The 22239-nt window shown below is 43.7% G+C and overlaps 3 protein-coding genes across 5 annotated transcripts; 1 reads left to right on the top strand and 2 right to left on the bottom strand.

Annotated features, from left to right (window-relative positions):
* Positions 1 to 979: 979 nt before the first annotated feature.
* On the bottom strand, positions 980 to 4230 carry LOC120821731 (uncharacterized). Of its 2 annotated transcripts, XM_078105713.1 has the most exons (5): positions 4069 to 4230; positions 3295 to 3642; positions 2957 to 3049; positions 1906 to 2006; positions 980 to 1219 (listed from the first exon to the last, which is right to left on the bottom strand). In XM_078105713.1, the coding sequence occupies exons 1-5, from the start codon at positions 4124 to 4126 to the stop codon at positions 1154 to 1156; spliced, it is 666 nt and encodes a 221-aa protein (XP_077961839.1). In that variant the 5' UTR covers positions 4127 to 4230; the 3' UTR covers positions 980 to 1153. The 2 variants fall into 2 exon arrangements, with proteins under 2 accessions (XP_077961839.1, XP_077961840.1); XM_078105714.1 differs by lacking the exon at positions 2957 to 3049.
* Positions 4231 to 6417: 2187 nt separating this feature from the next.
* Positions 6418 to 9050, bottom strand: LOC120821294 (uncharacterized). Its single transcript, XM_078105715.1, has 4 exons — positions 8877 to 9050; positions 8119 to 8466; positions 7919 to 8035; positions 6418 to 7792 (listed from the first exon to the last, which is right to left on the bottom strand). Exons 1-4 carry the CDS (start codon positions 8932 to 8934, stop codon positions 7701 to 7703), a joined length of 615 nt encoding a protein of 204 aa, XP_077961841.1. The 5' UTR covers positions 8935 to 9050; the 3' UTR covers positions 6418 to 7700.
* A 2879-nt stretch (positions 9051 to 11929) lies between these two features.
* Positions 11930 to 22162, top strand: LOC120821328 (equilibrative nucleoside transporter 2). Of its 2 annotated transcripts, none has more exons than XM_040179749.2 (13): positions 11930 to 12430; positions 14082 to 14138; positions 14753 to 14834; positions 15740 to 15885; positions 16082 to 16221; positions 16535 to 16669; positions 16877 to 16974; positions 17200 to 17269; positions 17532 to 17725; positions 18051 to 18153; positions 18717 to 18802; positions 19576 to 19775; positions 20120 to 22162. In XM_040179749.2, the coding sequence occupies exons 2-13, from the start codon at positions 14107 to 14109 to the stop codon at positions 20229 to 20231; spliced, it is 1398 nt and encodes a 465-aa protein (XP_040035683.2). In that variant the 5' UTR covers positions 11930 to 12430; positions 14082 to 14106; the 3' UTR covers positions 20232 to 22162. The 2 variants fall into 2 exon arrangements, with proteins under 2 accessions (XP_040035683.2, XP_040035684.2); XM_040179750.2 differs by lacking the exon at positions 11930 to 12430 and adding an exon at positions 12537 to 13776.
* The last annotated feature ends 77 nt before the right edge of the window (positions 22163 to 22239 follow it).

Below are 22239 nucleotides of genomic sequence, written 5' to 3'. Positions count from 1 at the left end.
TGTAGTCACTCATAATCACTCACAAGAAGAGAGGCCATGCTATGAAGCTCATTTCATTGATGCAACTGTCTAAGTCACCAAAATTGCTAATTCGTGGTGTTGTATGTATATCTTTGACCGAGCAGATTTTGTCACTTTTTCTGTTAACCCATAATAAAGGCATAAAAGAACCAAACTTCAGGAATGTTTTTTGTGACAAAGAAGTATCTGTTCCAATCACCCTCTGAAAAATCAGAGATGTAGAAATAACTGGAAACTCAAGAGAGCCATGACATTATGTTCTTGACAAGTGCATGTAAACTTTTGACCACAACTGTATGTCTAGCATATTAGCTTTTAGAAATGTAACTTTTGTTTTGCCTCAAATTGCCCAGATTTGTATTATTCTGATTAGTTGGGAAATCCTTTCATTTGAATCATGATCATTTCTTTATTGATTTTTATCCTAAGAGAGAAGAGGACAATCTTGTCTTAGACTTTTTCTGTGTGGTTCGTGTGAGCAACATATTGTAATTATGCAATTGTGGTTTCAATTATGTCAACGGGCTTCTTTACCAACATGGTCACAGCAAACTTCTCAAAAATCAACACGTAACCTGAAATGCAGAGCACGCACATTTTAGAGGTGAATGATCAGTAAAACATGGTCTTGACCTAATGTATTTACAATAAGTTAGCTACTCAGGATTTAATATTGTAGAAGCTCTGTATTGAGTGTCGAGGCCAGGGAGAAACGACCACGCAGGAGATGTTTCCACTTCCTGTCATTGACCTTTTTATGTGCAAGTCTGTGGCAACAGTTTCCACCCTGCGTCCTTCTCAAGATTGGAAGTCATTGTGAAACCTACGTCTACAGAATCACACTTCCTATTGCAGACCACCGACTACAGCTTGCAGTGCCATGAAGGGAAAACAAAAGCAATCATGCAAGTAAGCCTGTCCAAAACTGTCATGATGAAATTGACTTAGACCACAAAAATGGAAAGAACTGAGTTTATAGAAAAATATCAAATATTTACATTCATATAAAATCCTAATATACAAAAGTCCATAATTCAAGTAAATGCGAGTAAAATGATGTACATTATATACATGCTGAAAAGCAGAATCAAAACTAGTCGAAGATGGGAATATTTCCCTGGTCAGCACATCTTCATCCACTTTCTTTGGTCTCGACACGTTCAAAGTAATCGAAGGATTCATACACTGGTACCTGACACTGAAAGAGAGAAATACATAAAAACAGTCATTAGGCAAGCCTGCAATATACGTTATCAGGGGAATGTACTAGTATATCAACTTCCGTCAAAGTCCTTTGTTAATGTCACAATATAATGCTGAGTAGACTGATTGGCAGACATGATTGCTCAAAAGGGAAGTAATATTTCATAATAGTGAGTCAACAGTGGAAGTTCCCGCCAAAGCTGCCAATCGGGAAAACATTTATTTCAGCTAAAATGTGATCCAGAAACCCTGATAACACAATGCAGTTGAATATAACATAACTGTTAGTAAAATATTGAAAGTATTTAAAGTCCACATGAGTACCCTTTAAAAGTTTATTGTTGGTGTTCTGTAGAGCTTTAGTTCTACGCTTTTAAAATATGGATTCAGAGATCCGAACAGGCACTAACCAAAGATTTTGATGCTAGTGACAGTTGTTTAATGGTTGCTAATCCGTCTGCATGGTCAAAACTCCACTTCAGTTGCATAAATAGTGACGCATATTGTTGATGACGGGGACCATACAAGGCGAAACGAGATCACATTCAAAGGTTGTTTGTCAAACTATGTGACACCAGATCCACCAAACTGAACAAAAATGGGAGACTGTTCGTTTGTTACTGTTATTCTTACTCAACACACAGTATTTGTCTCTGTAGCCGTGATTGCCATTAAACTCACCCACTGAGAAGACCCTTTGGATGAGCTGGTGCTGTGTTTGTCCATTTCTACCTCCTCAGAGTCAATGTGGGGAACCTCGTAGATCACCCTGGTGGCATGCACTAAGTCGGTGGGACACACACACACACACAAACAATTACACGGTTAGTTGCAACAACAACAAAAAACTGTGCAGCAACAACATACATAGAAGACACTTTAGCGTTATTTAAATTTATCGCAACAAGCAATTATTTGTCATTCTTAGTAGTACATTTGTACTTGGTGAACCACAGGGATAACTTTTTGGTCCTATACATTTTTACTGAAATTACACAATGTTTTGTGTTGAACTATGTTGCTATAAAGAGACCCCCTAATATAAGTGCCCTTGCGGAAAAGAGAGCATGATAGAATCCCATGTATATATCAAACATGAATATGACTTAGTTCAATCAGGAGATATTTCAGCTCACACATCTTTTGTATATTCCTGAGAATTATAGTGGATGCCGTTTGGTCTGAGTCGGTTCTCTGGTCCTCTCAGTTATTTTAAAGAGTTCAGCTGCCACAATTTTACGAATAATAACTGTTCCTCAACATATTTATATGTTCACCATGGAGCAAATTAAGATATTTATCACTGCTAAATTCAGTCATCACAACTGCACCTTTTGCGTTGATTTTCTTTACAACCTGCAACTTAGATTATATCTTTTTACCAGCTCATGGGCAACTAAAGTGATAATATGTCAGTGTCTTTATCTTAAAAGCACTTTTTTGCCAAACGCTTATTTAAATCTTACGCTCAAATCAAGCACCTGCTGGAATATTTACGTCTTTCCAACAATAACTTTGCTACTCTTACCGATATTAAAATTGCCTTCCTACATTCTGATTTCACAGTGTGTTCTCTGAAACAATAAATGTAGTTTAATTCAATAATTTATTGTACTTTTTCAATGCTGACATGCACACAAATTAGATTTTTTTAAGAAGAAGGGACAGGAGTCCGAGGCAGGTTTAGTGAAAACTATCTGCATCGTATGGTAATCATATATTTCTCATGTACCTCGTCTTCGTCGCAGACACCAGACACACGCGAGAGCGATGAGGAGCAACAGAGCCACCACAGCCAGAGAAACGATGACATTTTTGTACAAACCTGGATGGCCACATTGTAAAAGAAACACACAAGTATTACAACAACGACAATATATGTTTGTTTAAAAAAAAAAGTAAACCATGTGTTAGAACAAGCACGTCAAGTATTTGAGTCCAATATATACGGCCTCTGTTTTCCATCTCATTTTGACGATGTAGAATTATCAAGCTCATCCACTGGCAAACAAGATATTAGTTAAACCCTTTATGCAACACTGTAATGCCACCGGTGTTGTGTCAACGTACCTGTTGCGTTGTCCTTGGCCGTAACTGTGAGGACGGTACCATTTCCTTGAGCCTTGTTGAGATTGGGTATTTCCACTGTCACCTCGCAGATGTATCTCCCTGAATCGTCTCTTGTGACATTCATCAATGTCAAGTGTGAGCAGTTAGAGGTCTTATCTGACAGTGATCCATGAGAGGAATTCTTGAACATCATCTTATTACTCTTTATTTCTGTGTGATTTTTCAGCCATGTAACTCTCAGGCTTTGATACTCTAGTGTCCAGCAGCAGCTGATCTCTGCCGTCTCGCCCTCCACCACAGAGACATCAGGGGTCTGGCTAACAGCAGGTTCACCTGCAGATGAAACACCTGTGAAGAGACGACGAGGTGATCCATCATTTGGCTCTTCATCATAACACCACAAACATCACGTTGCTTCAGAAGCAACGAAAGGTAAATTCATCTTTTCACCAAAATCCAGATCCGCGCTGAAATAAATCCCACTAATTTAATCCAATTTCTGTGCAAGTCAACCACTGAGTAAAGCGGTAATGTCACAACAACAATAAAAGAATAGTGGTCACTTTATTTTTTCTGACAAATTCCCTTTTGATTACAAATTTAAACAGCATCAAACAGTTGACACGAGTTGGTTTAACGTCTACTGTTATTTGCAAGATTGTACATCTAAACAAACAGTCATCATAAAAAGGCTGCTGTACTTTTGATATCTTCAGCAAACATTTTCCCTTCATACTTCTATAAAACAAAGGTTACTCTGTGTTTGTTACTCACTCCAAGATGAGAGAGCACAGAAGGAGGCGAGTAGCAGACTGCTCAGTAGAAGCTTCATCTTCACTCTCTGATTCACTGCTGACAACTGACACTCATCTCCTTACAGCAGCTCTGAGTCCTTCCCACCACACACACACACGCAGGCACACACACACACACACACACACACACACACACACCGGACATCATTCTTTTTACCGCTTTCCTCTGTACTTTGGTGTGAAAAAAGCGTCGCTGTCGGGTGTGACCTTCCTCTTTCACATATGAAGCAGCGATTGGTTCTGCGAAAGATGATCACAATTGATAAAAGTCTATTTTACTCGCACAGAAGAACTGAAACAGGCCGCAAACAGACAAGAAGAGAACGGTGGCTAGAAGCTGCCGTTGTCAACCATGCCAACAGTGTAAAAGACAAGTGCAAAAAAAGCTGACAGTGTTGAACTGAGGGGAAACTGGAGGCCACCGCTCAGGACGGAGTGATCACATCTATCTTCTCGCTTCACTAAGAAAATCGTTTCTTTCTGATATATTAATGCTCTGAATTCCATAAAAATAACTTTTATGGGATTTCAAAGTCAACGTGACTGCAAGGTTAGTTTTGTGCCGCCCTACATTCAAACCACCAGCACACACGTTTGGCCCGACTACATTTCTATTCTTAAACTTCCTCCCGAGTTCCCCTGATATATTTTAGTGTCTGCAGAGCAAGTTAAACACCAGCATCGGTGCATTTGAAAATGTGTAATGGATAGTATTTTTTCCTCAGTTACCAACCCATGTGAACATCACTCTGGTCGTGTGAGTTCTTGTTTACAATAAGAGGTCTTCTAAGTGCCATGACTCTTCATAGAGGGCCTCTAGTTTTACTTTATAGGTCCACCTACAGACCAAATCCTGAATTGTTTCTTCACATTGTGTTAAGCTTTCTCACTGACTCAACCGCAGGGGTCTGTTTTAAGAAGCGGCTTTAGTGGAAACTCAGTGGAGTTTGTTAACCTGAGATGAGGGAAACTCTGGCTTGTCTGTTTCACAAAGGGAGGTAACTAAAGCTCAGAGTCAGTCACCATGGTAACTGAGCCTGTGGACATCACCTGGTCGGGAGCAGGGTTTCTTCAATAAACCTTGAGTTTCTTTCACAGTCTCCTCCCTCTGAACGCAGCACAGCCAATCACACAGCGCGCTTTCATTTCCTCATTCATTCAAGTACTCTGTCAGGCGGATTCAAGGGCAGTTTCCACATATGAACAAAATAAGATCTGTTACGTTAAAGTGTTTTCTTGAACATGGCACGTCCTTTTCTGGACGATCCTGTTGATGAAGAAGCGGTTTTACTTTGCAGGTTGTTAATCATGTCGGGAGAGAATAGTGAGGCCCCGATTAGATACATTGTCATTTCCAGATAACTGCTTGTTTGAACGCTATTGTTTTTCTTCACAGTCCATCAAATATGTACATAACCTCATCCGTCCTTAAATAACTAACGTCCCCCATCGTGGACATGCTCTCACATGGTGAGATTGAGGATTTTATCGTTGTTTTTAAACAGCAAATTGATTTGAATAAAATTACATTTTGTACTGTAAATTGCGACATTTGCGACGAACCGGAGTGCCTCCCCTTTTTCTTTGCTGGGTTGAGCATATTTAAAACTATTCCCAGGGTGGCGTTGTCTGGCAACATTAGAATATTTAAACTGCCCTCACCCATACATCACGCCTCGTGTCGCTACACTGACAACACTATATTGGAACTTGCAGCAATTTTCTCCCACGCAGTTTGTTGGTTTTTCTAATTGCGGGTTCATACTCGTCGTACGCTTGCATTAATATTCACAGCTCAATAGGGATTAAGCATACAGATTGTTTGTGGTTGTTGTTGTCATGGTAACTCGTGGTATCATGGCTCCATTAATGCTGCCTTCATACTGTGGTGGTGCTCAACTCAGTCAACCTACTGAGTCGATTGAACCAACTCAAAACCGCAGTTCTGAAACCCAAAACGCAGAGTTTCCCATATCAGGGTAAATCAACTCAAGGTTTAGGGTTTGACTCGGAGTTGGTTAAACCTTTTACTTGAAACCGACCCCAGGACGGCGTCTGACGCAAAGCCGCGTCAATCGATGGTAGTGCCGTGTTTAGGTGGGACGATTGACGGAAGGCAAAACTGCAGCGTTCCTCCTTAATCCCGTTAGCAGTCCCCTGCGGTCGAAGATAACTTACAATTAATGGGGTGAACACGTCAATGACTGACTCGTGAAAAGAACGTACCCACCGATCAGGCAGTAGTCATCTGCTCCCGAAGGCTGTGGGAAGTGTAGGATATTAGAAATAAACTGACGATCCGGTTCATAAATTGATAAAGAGTTTAGTGTACACCAGAATACAGCCATGATTCTGAAACTAATTAATAAAGTAAAGACTATAGTAAAACCACTAATATTAAAACTAATTGAATAACATCAATGCAATTATGATTGTATTTAATGTAATCAACTGGAATGCATGCATGTAATACTTGCACAACAACTGATATTGACTGAGGGTCATTTGAAATCATTTACATTGAACTCACTAGAAGACCACTCCCAGAGGTGTGGACACTAACTTTCACACCTTTACGGATCGGTATAAATACTCGTAGGCAACCATTGTTCTCGAGTTCGCTGGCGGAGGCAGCAGACTGGCATTATGGGGGGGGGGGGTCAATGGACTGACCTGGGGCCTGTTGGTTGCAGAGACCAGGGGCTCATCGGATATGGTTTTTACCATAACCCCATATTTTATTAAATACATTTGATTTTAACCTTTCGATCTGCGATGCCCTCTGTCCGTCCGGCGTTTCATTTGGAACACAACTGAAGCCAACAAAGCTGCTACGTCACAAATCGCGGTTGTTAATGTGACCCCATATTACAATAAACCGGAGTTACACGCAACTCTCCCACAAAGCCGCGGGCAGGACGCCCTTGCAGTACGAGGGGACCAGTCAGATGGTTTGCACCTGACGTGCTCCAACTCTTTGCTTGACGTCAAATTGAAGCCCCGGCAATCCCCACCGTATTTATGGGAGACCCTCTCCCGTGATTGGCTGGCAGGTGCTTGATAGTTACGGGCAGGAGGCTTCAGTAAAAAGCTCCCTTCTGCTGCACCATGGTGACTCGTATCATCGCTCCATTCATACTGTGGTGGTGCACGCGCTCAACTCTGAGTCAACCTACTCTAGTTGATTGAACCAACTCTAAACAGCTGTTCTGAAACCCCAAAAGTTTCCCATCTCAGGGTAGATCAACTCAGTTTGTTAAACCTACTTGAAACAGAACCCCAAGTTGCAAAAACAAAAATGGATTTTCCTTTTTCAAAACAGAATTCGGGGGGAAACACATGACATAACACAACACACAGTAATCACAATAAAACCTGTCTTGTAGACCCCAGGGATCTCAACACATTACTGAAGTTCTGTATTTGTATAGCAAGGTGTTTCGGGCTTATTTCTAAAATCTGGTCCTGAAACCTGTTTGCCATTGGTTTTAATGCATGTTTCAGGAACACAGCTGCTTGAAAGGAAACACAAAGAGAAACTTTCCACATTTATTACATTTAATTTGTCTTAATCATAAATGATTGTTATTCTCACTCTCCTTCCATCTCCATATCATCTCTTCCCTCTTCCTCTTGGTCTTCTTTTCCTCTTCGAGCCGGCGTGTGTTGATTTTGTGGCGCAGCTGAAATGGAATTTTCGGGAATTTTATTCATCCATTATTCTTAATGTAGTGTAAAATGTACGCTGCTGATGTTGCGTATGATCCAGACACCGTTTTCACCACAACGGAGTGGGAGCTGTGTAGTACCTGGTGTTTGTTGCTGAGCTTTCCTCACTAAAAAGGTGATGAACAACACTGCGAGGATGAGGGCAAGGAGGGGCAGGCTCCTCAGGACATAAACGGGCACTTCTTCCCAGTGAGAACCTGAAACACAGAGGCAAATACGTATACAGCAGGGCAGACATACACTACCTTATGGGGCAGCAGTGACCTACAATCCTCCGTACCTGTTGTGTTGTCCTTGGCCGTAACTGTGAGGACGGTACCATCTCCTTGAGCCTTGTTGAGATTGGGTATTTCCACTGTCACCTCGCAGATGTATCTCCCTGAATCGTCTCTTGTGACATTCATCAATGTCAAGTGTGAGCAGTTAGAGGTCTTATCTGACAGTGATCCATGAGAGGAATTCTTGAAGATCATCTTATTACTCTTTATTTCTGTGTGATTTTTCAGCCATGTAACTCTCAGGCTTTGATACTCTAGTGTCCAGCAGCAGCTGATCTCTGCCGTCTCGCCCTCCACCACAGAGACATCAGGGGTCTGGCTAACAGCAGGTTCACCTGCAGATGAAACACCTGTGAAGAGACGACGAGGTGATCCATCATTTGGCTCTTCATCATAACACCACAAACATCACGTTGCTTCAGAAGTCGAACGAAAAGTAAATTCATCTTTTCACCAAAATCCGGATCCGCGCTGAAATAAATCCCACTAATTTAATCCGATTTTTGTGCAAGTCAACCACCGAGTAGAGCGGTAATGTCACAACAACAATTAAAGAATAGTGTTCACTTTATTTTTTCTGGCAAATTTAAACAGCATCAAACAGTTGACACGAGTTGGTTTAACGTCTACTGTTATTTGCAAGATTGTACATCTAAATAAACAGTCATCATAAAAAGGCTGCTGTACTTTTGATATCTTCAGCAAACATTTTCCCTTCATACTTCTATAAAACAAAGGTTACTCTGTGTTTGTTACTCACTCCAAGACGAGAGAGCACAGAAGGAGGCGAGTAGCAGACTGCTCAGTAGAAGCTTCATCTTCACTCTCTGATTCACTGCTGACAACTGACACTCATCTCCTCACAGAAATCTCCCTCACATCACACACACACAAGCACACGTACGCACACTCCCACACACACACGTATACACACACACAACAGTGTACGCCAGGACTCATCCTCATTTTCAGGTTGACCATCAGAGATATTTGAAGATAAATGTAAATATAGAAACCTCACAAGAATAAGCATGCAAGGGTGTGAGACTCCATGGAGGTTGGTTCAGACTTATCTACAGGACAGTTTGGCTTTAGAGAGGGGTTTTTTGTGAAACAGCAAGTCTGCTTCATGCGGTCATTCTCTTTATGGTCTACAAAACACAGATGAGCTTGTGCACTGCTTCGAGCTGAAAACAGGAAGACCTCTGACAGCTCTAAACCACAAACTGCTGAGTGTGTTCACACATTCACAGAACCCTGAGGTCCGGTTTACAGAAACACAACCAACGTATTCACCAGGGTGATACCTTCTGACGACACTTCATCACCACCTTCGGTCCGTCAGCTCTTAGTTAAATTCTTAAATTCTGAATTGTAATGGATAGAAAAGAAAAAGGTATGCCATATGCGATTCAATGACATATCACATATAGTGTGATGTGACATGGAATCTCACACATACAATTGTGTGTGATTCTGTGGAGGGGGTTGGATTCATTTCCTTTTTTATTACATTCTCAACTGCAAGGCCATTGACTTGCATTCTATTCACAGCTCTTGCACAATAATACAAGGCTATTTTCAAATGCTATCCTCCACTAATGAGTTGTGTATGACTTTAGTATAATCTAATTCATTCTGAGTCACATAATACAATCAAATGTGTGGCAGGCCATTCACTCCCATTATGATTATATCAATGCACCTGTATAAATACTCCATTCATATTTCACAGGCGAACTTTACGCTTACTATGATTACATGTACAGTAGAATAATGTATTAACCTCTATGGTGACATATTCATATCTGTAATGAGATCAAATTAACAGTCTACAGTGGTGAAGCTGGTATTGTTTTTACCAGGTGATTCTTGTGTGTGTCGTCATGTTTAAACGTGTCGTCAAAACTCACCTGTAGCTGGACCAACTACAGAAAACCCTTTGAGGACTTTGCCAGGCGAATGCATCTCGGTCTGTGGAGAGATGTTGTCCCTGAGATGCGAGTAGGAAGTAAGGAACCTCCACTTTCATGATTGTCTAATTGGACGTTACAGGTGGCGTGAACCTGTGTCATTTTTCCATTGCTTGTTTTATTGTAAATGAAAAATAACTTTTATAACTCCTTTAATAGTCTGGGCTTTCTAACAGGGATGCATTGGGATCAAATATGTGAATAATTTGGAGCTGCATCACAGTTGACCCAGCTATAGAGGAAGCGTTGCCTGGCCGCTTTGAACAAGTCATGATGCTGAGCGTTTGCTTCCCTGATTGTACCAGCAGATGGCACAGGACAACTGTGTGTGTGCGTGTGTATGTGTGTATGTGTGTGTGTGTGTGTGTGCGCGCCACACATACTATGATTGGGAAAGGAAAACAAATCATGCTGAATAATAAAATGAAATGTTAGACTGTTTGAAAAGTAAAGAAAATAATAATATTAATATCGATTTTAATAATAAAAGTACTAATGGCGTCAGACGGCATTAAGGTAATTTACAACAAGTTGGAAAAAAACACCAAAAGACAAAATAACAAACGAACAGGCTACACTAAAAAATAAAAATGAGGATTGAGGAATATTTGTAAAATATATTAATTAACATTAACATAACACAAGCAAACACAGATCATACGCGTTGTAATTAAGTTAAAAACCCAATAGCATACAGGAATAATGGTAAAAAAAATGCATCATGGCCGTCCGACCAATCACAGGCGCCAAACTGTGCAACGTGCACATAAACGGTGTCCCGAAGTCGCTCGGCTGCATCCTTTAGGACTCATTCGTCAACCGCATACGTCACTTTGGCTGCGACTCGCCGGTCTCATTTGGAGGACACGTCGGATCTATCCTCTGCGGCCCAGCATATCCCAGCATGCCGTGCGGGCCGACGAGGATTTAATTTACTCAGGACGGAGGCAGGTGAAGAGTTCACTTTTAAATGTAACGTTAAGTGATATAATTCACTCCAATATCTACCGATAGAAATGTTATATATAAAACCTTAGTTTATGAAATACGTTACGTGACGTTGGTAATCAATGTTTTTAAATACACGAATAAACTGCTCTCCCCCCTCATACAGGCCCTGACCCAGACTCTCACCTGAACCCCTTCTGAGTCCATGTTCTGATCTTATGAACGACAATGTACCAACACACATTTATAACAGACACACAACGTGCTGTTAACGGCAGCTCATCTGCCCGCATCCGCCTGTTCTTAAGTGTGAAAGTTAAGTGACTTTTCACTAATTAGAGAATGACCAATGTCTTACTGAACCTAAGTCGGTTTTATATATAGTTTATACTTCACATTATGAACAGAAATGCTTCAAAGTGAGCTCAGGTAGATAAGTTAGTAACGTTACAGAATAAATACACAAACTGAAACTGAACTTGATTTGCTCCTTTTTGTTTTGTTGTGTGATTATAAACTAACTTTACATTTAGTTTAGTTGGGTTTTATGGAGCAGGAGGAAGCAGCAGGATAACGGTGTGTGTGGTGACATTCGGCCACTGTAGCTTGGACATATTATGTAATATCTTATTGTTCAATTTAAATAGCTTGTATCATTTAGAAAAAAGAATACCCTGCATACTAATAAATGTGCTTGCTGTTGTGTTTTTTTATTGACAGTATTGATGGAATCGCCTCTGTACATGTACATGGCTTAACTGATTTAATTTGAATTCAAAATAACCAATGAACAAATGAAATAAGATTATCTTATTTATCTGTAACTGTAATTCGTTTGGCTTTTAAGGCTTTTACTGTCAAGCGCAGCAGGTTGCCAAGCAACGGGAGCAGTGGAGGTAAAGCTGATGACGCGGGCAGGAAGTCCCCCCCGCGGGCCACGCTGTCCCATTTCAGAGGCCGCTCGGTTCAGCCTATGCGGCTGGAGGACCCGGGCCGAGTCCACCGCGGAGGCTGCTGGAGGCTGGAGGCTGCACGGATGCAGACACCGCTACAGCTACACAGCGGGAAACCTGCCGTCACTGCGGACCACACGCAGCGCAGATTGGGCGCCCATCGACAAATGAATCACCACCCAGCGAGGAGACCGCATTTAACGTGACACCGGAAGCACTCTGTCGAGGGTAACCTGCCTAACAACGCTGCAGCTTTAAAGGGATGACGTCGGGAAAAACGGCTCCTTTCTTTGATTCCCGCCACGTGTGCGCGCATGACGCCAGCTATTCATTTACTGTCCACTCCAATGCGTTTTTGGGGCACTCCACATAGGACGAAGTGCTGGAGTTGATTCCGGGGGAATGAAGATACAGTGACGAAGAGCCACATTTTACTCGAGGTGAGTCCCGCGTTGCGGTGGCAACCGCTCCCGCGTGTTCCCTCACAGCAGGTGCGTGCGGGTAACTCGAGCGACTCCGCGCATATCAGGAAATAAACATATTTTTTGGGGGGGGTTGTGTGCACGTCAACCGCCCTCCATCACGTCCACTTGGATTTACATTTCCCACGATGGTGTCTTTACATCTGTGTGCTACCTCGCGCTAATCCGGAGAGGTTTCTTTCAGCTTTGATTCGCAAACAATACTGGTTTACTTAAGGAGATTATCTGTCCCCTGTCAACCTCAAAGCAGAGGACCGCTGGTCTGTGGATGCTGTGATACAACGTGCGCGTGTGTAGCGCGTAGTGTGGTTTGACGTGGGACTGGGAAGAAAAGGCCTTGATTGTATTACTGATACTGATTAGAAACAGCTGAGTGTGTTGTTTGTTCTTCAATTAGTATAAGTGGTGGCTTATTGGCGAGGAGAATGATTTACAGTTGGCCGTAAACCCTCCAGCTAACGAACAAAGACTTGCAGAGAAAGAGAACTAGAAGGTTCCCCTCTGCTGTTTTGATAATAGTTACTTCTCTCGGCTGTGCTTCGCTGCGCACGTTCATCTGTTGCGATGACAACGTTTGTGTACCAGCAGGCATGAGGTGCCTCTCCGGGGATCAACTAAAGCTTCTATGATGTAGGCGGGCCTGGTCTCCCTCGGCCCTGATGCAGTTCAAAGAGGCGCTTCGAGACAACTCCCTCTGGTCGTGCTTTTTTTACTTCCCAGCATCTCCCATCCAGCTCTCGGGGAGGTGAAGCCTGTTGACACGGCGGGCATACCTGGGGGGCCTTTTTGACTCGCGTGCAGTGTTCGCGCTTGGCCCTCGCCCGTGTCACCCACGCACAGAAAGTGGACCGCGTGAGTTTGACTGACTGCACTCGCTGGGAAGGACGCAAAGTGCGTTTTACCACGACACGGTTCTCGTGGTGGTCAGAGGAACAAAGCGTCTCGGGGGAGAGCTCTGCAGTAGCATTGTAGCCCAGGGGGCTCCTCTCATATCCTGTCCAACCCTCTCCACGTCACGTTTGAAGAAATCAATTCAACCGCAGTTTATTTGGCCCGCCATCTGCCCGTCCGCCTCTAATTGCAGACTAAAATGTTGCTGGATTTCTAGTTTCACTGTATGAACCACATCCTGTGCAGCCTCCCAAAGTAGGATGTGAGTCTACCTCTGTTATCGGTCCAAAACGCTCAACAGGTCGAAACTATCAAAACAGCCTCTACTGTGGGGGCCCCTTCCAGTCGTGTGGTGCGTGCATAGGGGGTGGACTCTACACTGACTGACTACACACATTGACGAGGTCACTTGGGTGGGTCAATGCTCTCACATTACTCACATTCTACACCTACCCCCATTAGACTACAAGCTGTTAGAGATTTGAGTTGGGTCCAATACTGAAGTGTTTATGCCCCAAGCCTCCATACTGGTGTCCGACCTCTGTAGCACTCCTTTGCACACATTTGATGTGGTTTGTCAGCTTCTCACCAGAATGTAAACCAATTCCTGCATCGTGAAGCAGTGAAACTGTGGCAGCAGGACGTCTGGGAAATAAACTACTCGCCCCGTTACTGTGGAGACGCCTCTGACTTTTAGCCTGTCTTGTTGCCTTTGCAGTATCACCAGTACGTCATAGAGCAAGATGAAGGAACGGACCAATGCTCCTCAGGACCGGTGAGTTAGTCGGACGGAAACTAGAAACTCTCTCTTTACGCATGTTGTGCGTTTCTTCAGACGACGATGTAGTAATTGAACTGCATTTATGAGACCTTTGGAAATGTTACTTTAAAAATAGGAAGAAATAAACTTGCTGATGTTAGGATCAGCGCTGAGCGGTGCTCGAAAATCTATTTCCACAGGGACTGCTAAAAGTTCTGAGAGGACCTCTAGAGTAACATAGCGTGATCACTTTCTGTTGCTCAATGAAAAATATGCATGTAGGGATGAAAAAAAAAAAAGAAAACCGCTGTCATTTAGCCTTTGTTTCCAGAAGCGGAAAAAGAGGAACAAAAACACAGCACAATGTAAGGTCAATGTCAGGCTTCAGCGAAACAAAAAGTACAGTGTGGGTTATTCCTTCCACTGTCATCCCGCAAAGACGCTGGAAAGGATTTTGAGCAGCAGCAGGACCCACATATATTAAATAAAACCGTCCCGGTCTTCTCACGTTGGGATGCCTTGCGAAAAAAGAATAATCAGCACTTTAGATCCACTCTGGGGAAAGGGCTGTAAACGCAGGCAGGAGGCCGGCGCTGTTTGTTCTAACAGCCTTTGCTTCCCGTCCACAGGGGCTGCCTGGTGGGGATCTGTTTCTTCATTCTGGGCCTGGGCACGTTGCTGCCATGGAACTTCTTCATGACGGCCCTATTGGTAAAAACATGGCAATTACTTTGTCCGTCAAAGACCAAACTCGCGCATTGCATATTCCTTCTGCTTTCATATTCGATTTCCTGAGAATCATTATCATCATCAAGTTTGTTGCATCTCCTGCCTAAAAGCCTCTCTGAAGTGACGGCGAGGAAACCGTTGGTCTGGTTTCCTTAAACCTCTTAAAGTATCACATGCTGGATGGATGCCAATGGTGTAATGGACCATAAGCTGTTTATACAATTCAAGGACGTGTCTAGAAAAACTATAGTAATGACCATAAGTAGGGCCGTCACTATATCAAATTTGTGTTGTGTGATTATTGCACCAACGTTATTTGCGATAAACGATATTGCAATCTACAGACCATTTTCAGGGATGCAAACAGGGCGTTTTTTGGCGCCTCCCGCTTTTTTCACGTCCGTTTTGGTGACTTGTGTGAAGGGTCAAGTGTCGCGCATTGAGCGTGACTGTCACTCATTTCGGTCTTTAGTCACGCACTCCCGCCACACATCCAATTTCTCACGCTAAAAAAACAAAAACTCTGATATTTGCCGCGGGGCGAGGGCTTCTTTTCTGACGATACATGTGTTTGCATCCCTGATTTTATGCCACTGAGACAAAAGTCTTTGAGAGTTTGAATTGCTGTTGACACAAAGAAATGACAAGTACAGCTTTAAAATGATGTAATGATCAGAATACAAAAGCAGACGTTTCTGATTTTATGACACACGGATTCTGAGTTCACCAACGTAAACGGCTCCGTCGGGGGAACAAACCAATTCCAAATTAATGAGGCACTAAGAAGATGCTGAAACGGGAATTTGCCCCATTGTTGGTAAACGTGGAACATGATTCCATGGAAAGAGATAAAGCCGACATCTGTCCCGTTTCCTCCGGGTCTGCAGTATTTCCAGGGTCGCCTAAATACAACCGAATGGAGCAACGGCACTGCGGTGGTCCGCACGGAGTACTACTTCAACAACTGGATGACCCTGCTGTCCCAGCTGCCCCTGCTGGTGTTCACCCTGCTCAACTCCTTCCTCTACCACAGGTCAGTGGGACGTTTACTCGCTGTCACATCGGGGGTTTTCCCGCCCCACGTGGATGTCAATTTCCCCCAAAAGCCATTTATTGAATTAATGTTGTGCAGGTGCTCTAGACTTTGCAACATTACAAATTTGCATGTATGACCTTGTCTCGTGCCGAATTATTTGTCTTTCTTTGTTAAAAAAAGATTCTTGTTTCAGGGTATCGGAGACCGTGCGCATCGCAGGTAGTCTGGTTTTCATCCTGCTGCTCTTCATCCTCACAACGGTGCTGATCAAAGTGCCCATGGACGAAGACCGCTTCTTCTCTGTCACCATGGCAACCATCTGGTTCATCAACTGTAAGTCAGTGTGGCATGTATGTGCATTTTTGTTGTGTGAGCAGACCTCCACAGTCTGTGTATGGTGGAGTTTAGAGAGGCACACGTGGGAGCCGCAACAGAGGGGATTGCAAACATCTAAATCTGCTGTGTGAGCTACAGATTACAGTTATTTTCAGTGCTTTACATTTGCTGTCTGACAGCCCTTGAGAGCTTCATCTACTCTAGGTAACACACTGCCTATGGGTACGGAGTCTCATGCACCTCTCCTTCGAAACAGAGCCGAGCTGACCCTTTCAACAGTGTGGGACTAAATGGTGCGTCTCCTCCCCAGCGTTCGGCGCCGTGCTGCAGGGCAGTCTTTTCGGCCTGGTGGGTCTTCTCCCCCAGAAATTCAGCACCATCTTCATGAGCGGCCAGGGCCTCGCCGGGACCTTCGCGGCCATCGCCATGCTGCTTGCCATAGCGAGTGAGCCACCCAGACGCACACAAAGCAGCCAGCTGGTGCCGAATCCCTGGTTGCCTGGTTATAAGAGGACATTCAAAGCAGTTGTCGAGCTAGTAAAATCTGCATTAGGCCACAAAGAACACTGTTTACGTTTGAAGGACCCGGCTCCTGCGTGGAATGGACTTCTCTCTCTGCTGCAGTGATCTAACTCGTGTGTTTGTCACTCAGGTGGCACAGACTCCGAGACCGCAGCGCTGGGTTACTTCATCACGCCATGTGTGGGGACGCTGATCACGCTCTTAAGCTACCTGCTGCTGCCCCGCCTGGTCAGTCAGCACTACATTACCCATCATGCTAAACTGCTATCATCTCTAAACAAAACCTGGCTTTTTAAGATGCTGTTTGCTTTATTTCATTTGTACTTTTCTAAACTCCATCTCAATCTAGCCTAATCTAGAGTTATTAACCCAGCTGCACAAATCCTGTTTTATCTTTTCACTGGTGTTGAGCTGCAAGTCTAATTAGTGTTTTCGGGGGTTTTTTCCACACAGGAGTTTGCTCAGTACTATCTGGACAAAAGGCACCAGTATGAGGCGGGCACCACGGACGAGTTGCTGAAAGGTGAGACTTTTTCACACCCTCTGAATTACTGTCATCCGTCTCCCAAGTTGGCACCACAGTGAATAATGTATTCTCAGTTGGGTGGGGCAAGGAGGGGCATCTGTCGGCTCCGCCCTTCACTGTCTGGGTGTGTCAAATCTATCCAGTGCAGCGCTAATGGACTTGACCTTCTATTTATCCAATCAGCCAAAGACCGTCTGTTGGACTCAAAGAGACCCAAACCAGCTCAAACTGTTGTTTGGGGTCATCTGTTTGATTTCAGAGAGCAGCATGGTGGAGAACAGCAAGCCGAACGGACACTCCAACGGCTCAGTAACCAGCAGCCCAACCAAGGGGGATGTAGTAGCGGAGGCCGAGGTGGACCCCGGTCCAGAGGGCCCAAAGAGGGCCTTTCTGTCCTTGGAGCAGGTCGAGAAGGGACAAGCTAAGGCCTCGGTCCTTGAGGTCTTCAAAAAGGTGTGGGACTGGTTATTGTGGTTCTGCCTCGATGGTCAGTTTGTGTCACTCTGTGCCTTGGTGGAAGAACCCTTTAAAGCAGGGGGGGTCCAGCGCGGCCCGGCGGATGACTTTGCTATAAGTGTAAAAATGCCAGAAAGGCCGTAGACTGCATTTCCTGCTGCTGTACAGACTCTCCTGCTCCCGTGCTGGCACTCCTAGCTCCATCTGCTGTAATGCACTGACCACGGACAAGTAGCTCATGCAACACCACTTCAAAATAAGAGCATTTCATTCCCAGGAAAAGTGAATAATTTTTCTAAAGTCTTGTCTTTTCTTTCATTAGATCTGGGTGATGGCGTTCTGTGTGACCTTTGTCTTCACCGTCACTCTGTCCGTCTTCCCTGCTGTCACTGCAGATGTCAGGACCTCATTTCCAGGAAGTTGGGGTACGACCATGACTCCATTAAAGATTAGATCAGCATACTGCCAGTATACATACATGTGTGCGAGTGTCAAATCCCTGATTTCCTCTGATCTCTTTCTGCTTGTAGAAGTCTTGATAAATAATACTAAATTACGTTTGGAATGTCTGGCTGCGTGACCTTAATAGTAGTATTTTGTATTTAAAGGGCTGTGCTATCTCAAATCTGGTACCAAACTGGTCGATAAAAATCACTGAAGGAAATGTGATCAGTTGATTTAAGAATGAATTGGAATTTCTTTTAAGTAGCTTATGAACAATGGGATGCGTCGGTCACCCTCGGGAATGTTGGCGCATAAAACTAGAAGGGTCAGATCTCTCTGCTTGGTCGGTCCTGCCGCTGAAGGTCCTCGGCCCTACGAGGTGGGCTTTTGAAGTCTCACGTTATAAACGACAACCTTTGGATTATATAAGGGAAGATTCTAGAGGAAAACCCCATCTGACCTTATTTTTTAACTATACACGTCAGAGCTTTATTAGTTTATCAGATTTTGTTGTTATCAGGACCTCTGTCCGTTCTCTCTTCAGACCGCTACTTTATCTCTGTGTGCTGCTTCCTGGTGTTCAACGTCAACGACTGGTTCGGTCGGACCGTCACTACCTTGATACGTTGGGTGCGTATGTGTTTATTCTTTGTATATGTTTATTTATCATGCACATTATTGTCCCTGTCCATCTCACATGACTGCACAGCAGCTTCGTACTTTCCCTCCCCCTGTAGCATAATAATCCTCCTACGCCTTCCCAGTCGTTCAGCTGGAGAGCCACACAGCTTACATCCTGTAGGTCAGCGGTTCCCAAACCTTTTAGGCCACGTACCTCCTTCTACATCCCAACTGGGTTCATGCACCCCCAACCCCCCCAGACGTAAAAAGAAAAAGACAGACAAAACAAAGGGGCAACTGCAACATTGTATCATATTAATTCTGCATCAGGACAAAGAAAAAAAACTACATAAATACCCTGAAACAAAGTTTCAATAAAAAACACTTTAAAGGGGCAATAAGAAGGACGAGGAAAAGGTTAGCTGACGTTAGCTGCACAAACTGGGCTAACGTCAGCCAGTGTGTATGTAAAAGGAGAACCCGAAGTGTATTTATTTAATTTGGGAATCCCTGCTGTAGGTGATGAACAAGACCTTAAACTGACTCCTAAATGGAATTACTGCGGAAATGTTCTGTATCAGCGTCATGTATTGGTTCTAAATATAATCTGATATTAAAGGCTTAACTGTATAATCAGTCAGTTGTAGTCGCTGCCGTGGGCTCGCCAGTGGCTACTTCCCCGCTTCTACTTTGTTGTTGTTGTTAATAAATCCGCTTCTCACTGGACTTTTTGGGGATTTGTTTCCCTCCTTTTCCTGAATCTCCCCCCGTCCCCTGTGCAGCCTCGCAAAGAGTCCCGCCTGTTCCCGGCGCTCGTGATCTCCCGTGTGGTCTTCGTCCCCCTGCTGATGTTCTGTAACGTCCAGAGTCGCTCCTTCCTCCCCGTCGTCTTCCACCATGATGCCGTTTTCACCGTCGTCATGGCTCTCTTCGCTCTGTCCAGTGGCTACTTCGTATGTCTGTCCATGTCCTACGCACCGCAGTGAGTCCACCGCTGCTGCTACCTGCATCCGTCACTTCACGAGGACAGCCGCGGCACTGTAATAGCGTCTTTGTTAGCAATACGTCGGAAAAACACTTGGTACTCAACATAGATTATTGATTGATGGATAGACTGTTTATGCTGATCCACGATAAAAAGAAAAAACGCTTATGCTGGTACCTGTTTAAAATGTTTCTTTATTATAAATGCTAACTAGATACGAGCAATGGCAAATAGTTTTGATTTAATATTTGCCTACATTGTTGTTTAAATTGAGATTCACTAGAAATACTGCTACTGTGCTGTTAAAAAGGACCGTACTATTTTTTTCTTTCTCTCCTCAGATTGGTGGAGCAGAAGGATGCAGAGACAGCGGGGGCCCTGATGACGTTCTTCTTAGCCCTGGGCCTGTCCTTAGGAGCCGCCTTGTCCTTCCCTCTGCGGGCCCTGGTCTAGTGTGTGTGTGTGTGTGTGTGTGTGTGTGTGTGTGTGTGTGTGTGTGTGTGTGTGTGTGTGTGTGTGTGTGTGTGTGTGTGTGTGTGTGTGTGTGTGTGTGTGTGTGTGTGTGTGTGTGTGTGTGTGTGTGTGTGTGTGTGTGTGTGTGTGTGTGTGTGTGTGTGTGTGTGTGTGTGTGTGTGTGTGTGTGATGAAGTGCAGCACCTCGGTAATGCTGTAAAAACGGGCCTCCTGAAGTGCTGTTGTCCGTTATTGACTGCTGACGTTTCCTCTTCCAGAGGAAATGGGCGGAAAATACTGTTTTTGCTCTGAATGAATCCAAATGTTTCTTTGGGATTTTTTATGTTGACTTAATGATTCTTCATTTTTAGATGTATTTATGTTTTAGTTTTTAGATGTTTTGTGCATTATGATGCACTTCTTTTATCTGATTGATGGCTTGAATTATTATATTTATGATATGATTTACATTAGGTATCTGAATGTATTTTTCTTAGGTTTGTTTTGTATTTTCTAATGAAATGGCTGTTACATATGTAGAACAAAAAAGGGTTAAAGACCTGGTTCATGGGCATTTATGTATACTGAAGGAGCCAAATAATAATTTCTTGTTGGAAAGTCAAATGACTATAGAGACCGTGCAAAGAGACTTTAAATGACCACAACAAAGAATAGAAAGGACTATAGAGAGAGTGAGAACCACCACAAAGTCACCAAGAGACAAAAATGTTTGGAGGGGTTTTGTGTCTTTCAATTCAGTCCACTTAATTGATACATTTTGTGGACTTCTCTGGTTTGAAGATGCAAAGCTGCAGCATCACTTGTGTCTCTCCAGCATCGCGGCTCCTTATGCCACCTACTGGTCAGAAGACGGGAGCTCCTCAGAGCTTCACGTACTTTTATTTCCTTCTGGAACAAATGCGCACACACAGAGGAAAAGGCTGATCCAGTGCAGTGTATCACAGCGCGTCCACAGCAGGGCCTTTCAGAGCAGCCTGCGCTCATACGATATCCTCCTGACACTTTCACATCTGCAGAGCCAGGTCATGTGACCATCACCACGCTCTTCTATTGACATGAAGCCGGGATGTAACTTTTCTCAGTACAAGTAGATTTAAGCCTTCAAACGTCTCCCGAGGACACTAGATGTAGTTTTAAGCCATAAAGTAAAGTGGAAATAGTCCTTTTATTTTCCATTTAACTTTTATTAAATACTTTTTACAAGGCATTTCTAACAGTGTTCCATGTTTAAATCGCATGTGTTTTGTTGTTTTTCTCTTTGTATTGGAAGGGACTCGTTGCCCAGCACCAATTAACTTTTGGATCGGTTTTCTTTGCTTAGTGTTTATTTACAGGCGTGAATCTGTCAACGCAGCGATTCACAGGTTCTACTGAACAAAGGAAGCGTGACGTTACAGCTGGTGGAGTCCTAATGAAGGGAGCGATGGCAAACATTGAGAACTCCTTTTCAACAGGACTTGTTTTGTGCATCAAGCAGGGATTTTTCAATGGGAACCGGACCATTTTTTAATTTATTATTTTACTCTGGTTTACAGCAGACTTTTATTTCCTACAGCATGTTGATGCCGCACCAGTGATGGGGATTCCCATTTCCTCTACTTCTACAGCTGCTGTTTTAAAGGTCGTGGGTTCTAGGTGGTTCTCGCGGTGCATAGCTGCTGTACAATGATGATGCTGATGAACCTGCTGTGAAGCGTTAATGCCGTGTCCAGACTGTGGGTGCAGCAAAACTTCAGAGCTTTGTGTCAGGCTGCTGTTGCTTCTGTGGTGGGATACAGTGAGACCCATTCTGGGCTCACTCGCAGAGGACCGACACTGCTGCGCCCCCCCATCAGGAAAAGGGAGTTCATGCCTTTGCTTGTACACAATGCATCGCTGTAAATCTGAATGTCAATAAATGGATGCTTTGAGCTCGCTGGTGTCTTAAGAAATTATCGATTTTGGGGACTTAACTGTTTTTCATTTTTAGAATAATGGAGAGCAGCGC

This window comes from Gasterosteus aculeatus, chromosome 7 (assembly GCF_964276395.1).
Source record: "Gasterosteus aculeatus chromosome 7, fGasAcu3.hap1.1, whole genome shotgun sequence".
Classification (NCBI taxonomy): domain Eukaryota; kingdom Metazoa; phylum Chordata; class Actinopteri; order Perciformes; family Gasterosteidae; genus Gasterosteus; species Gasterosteus aculeatus.
This window is presented reverse-complemented; position numbering and strand designations above follow the sequence as displayed.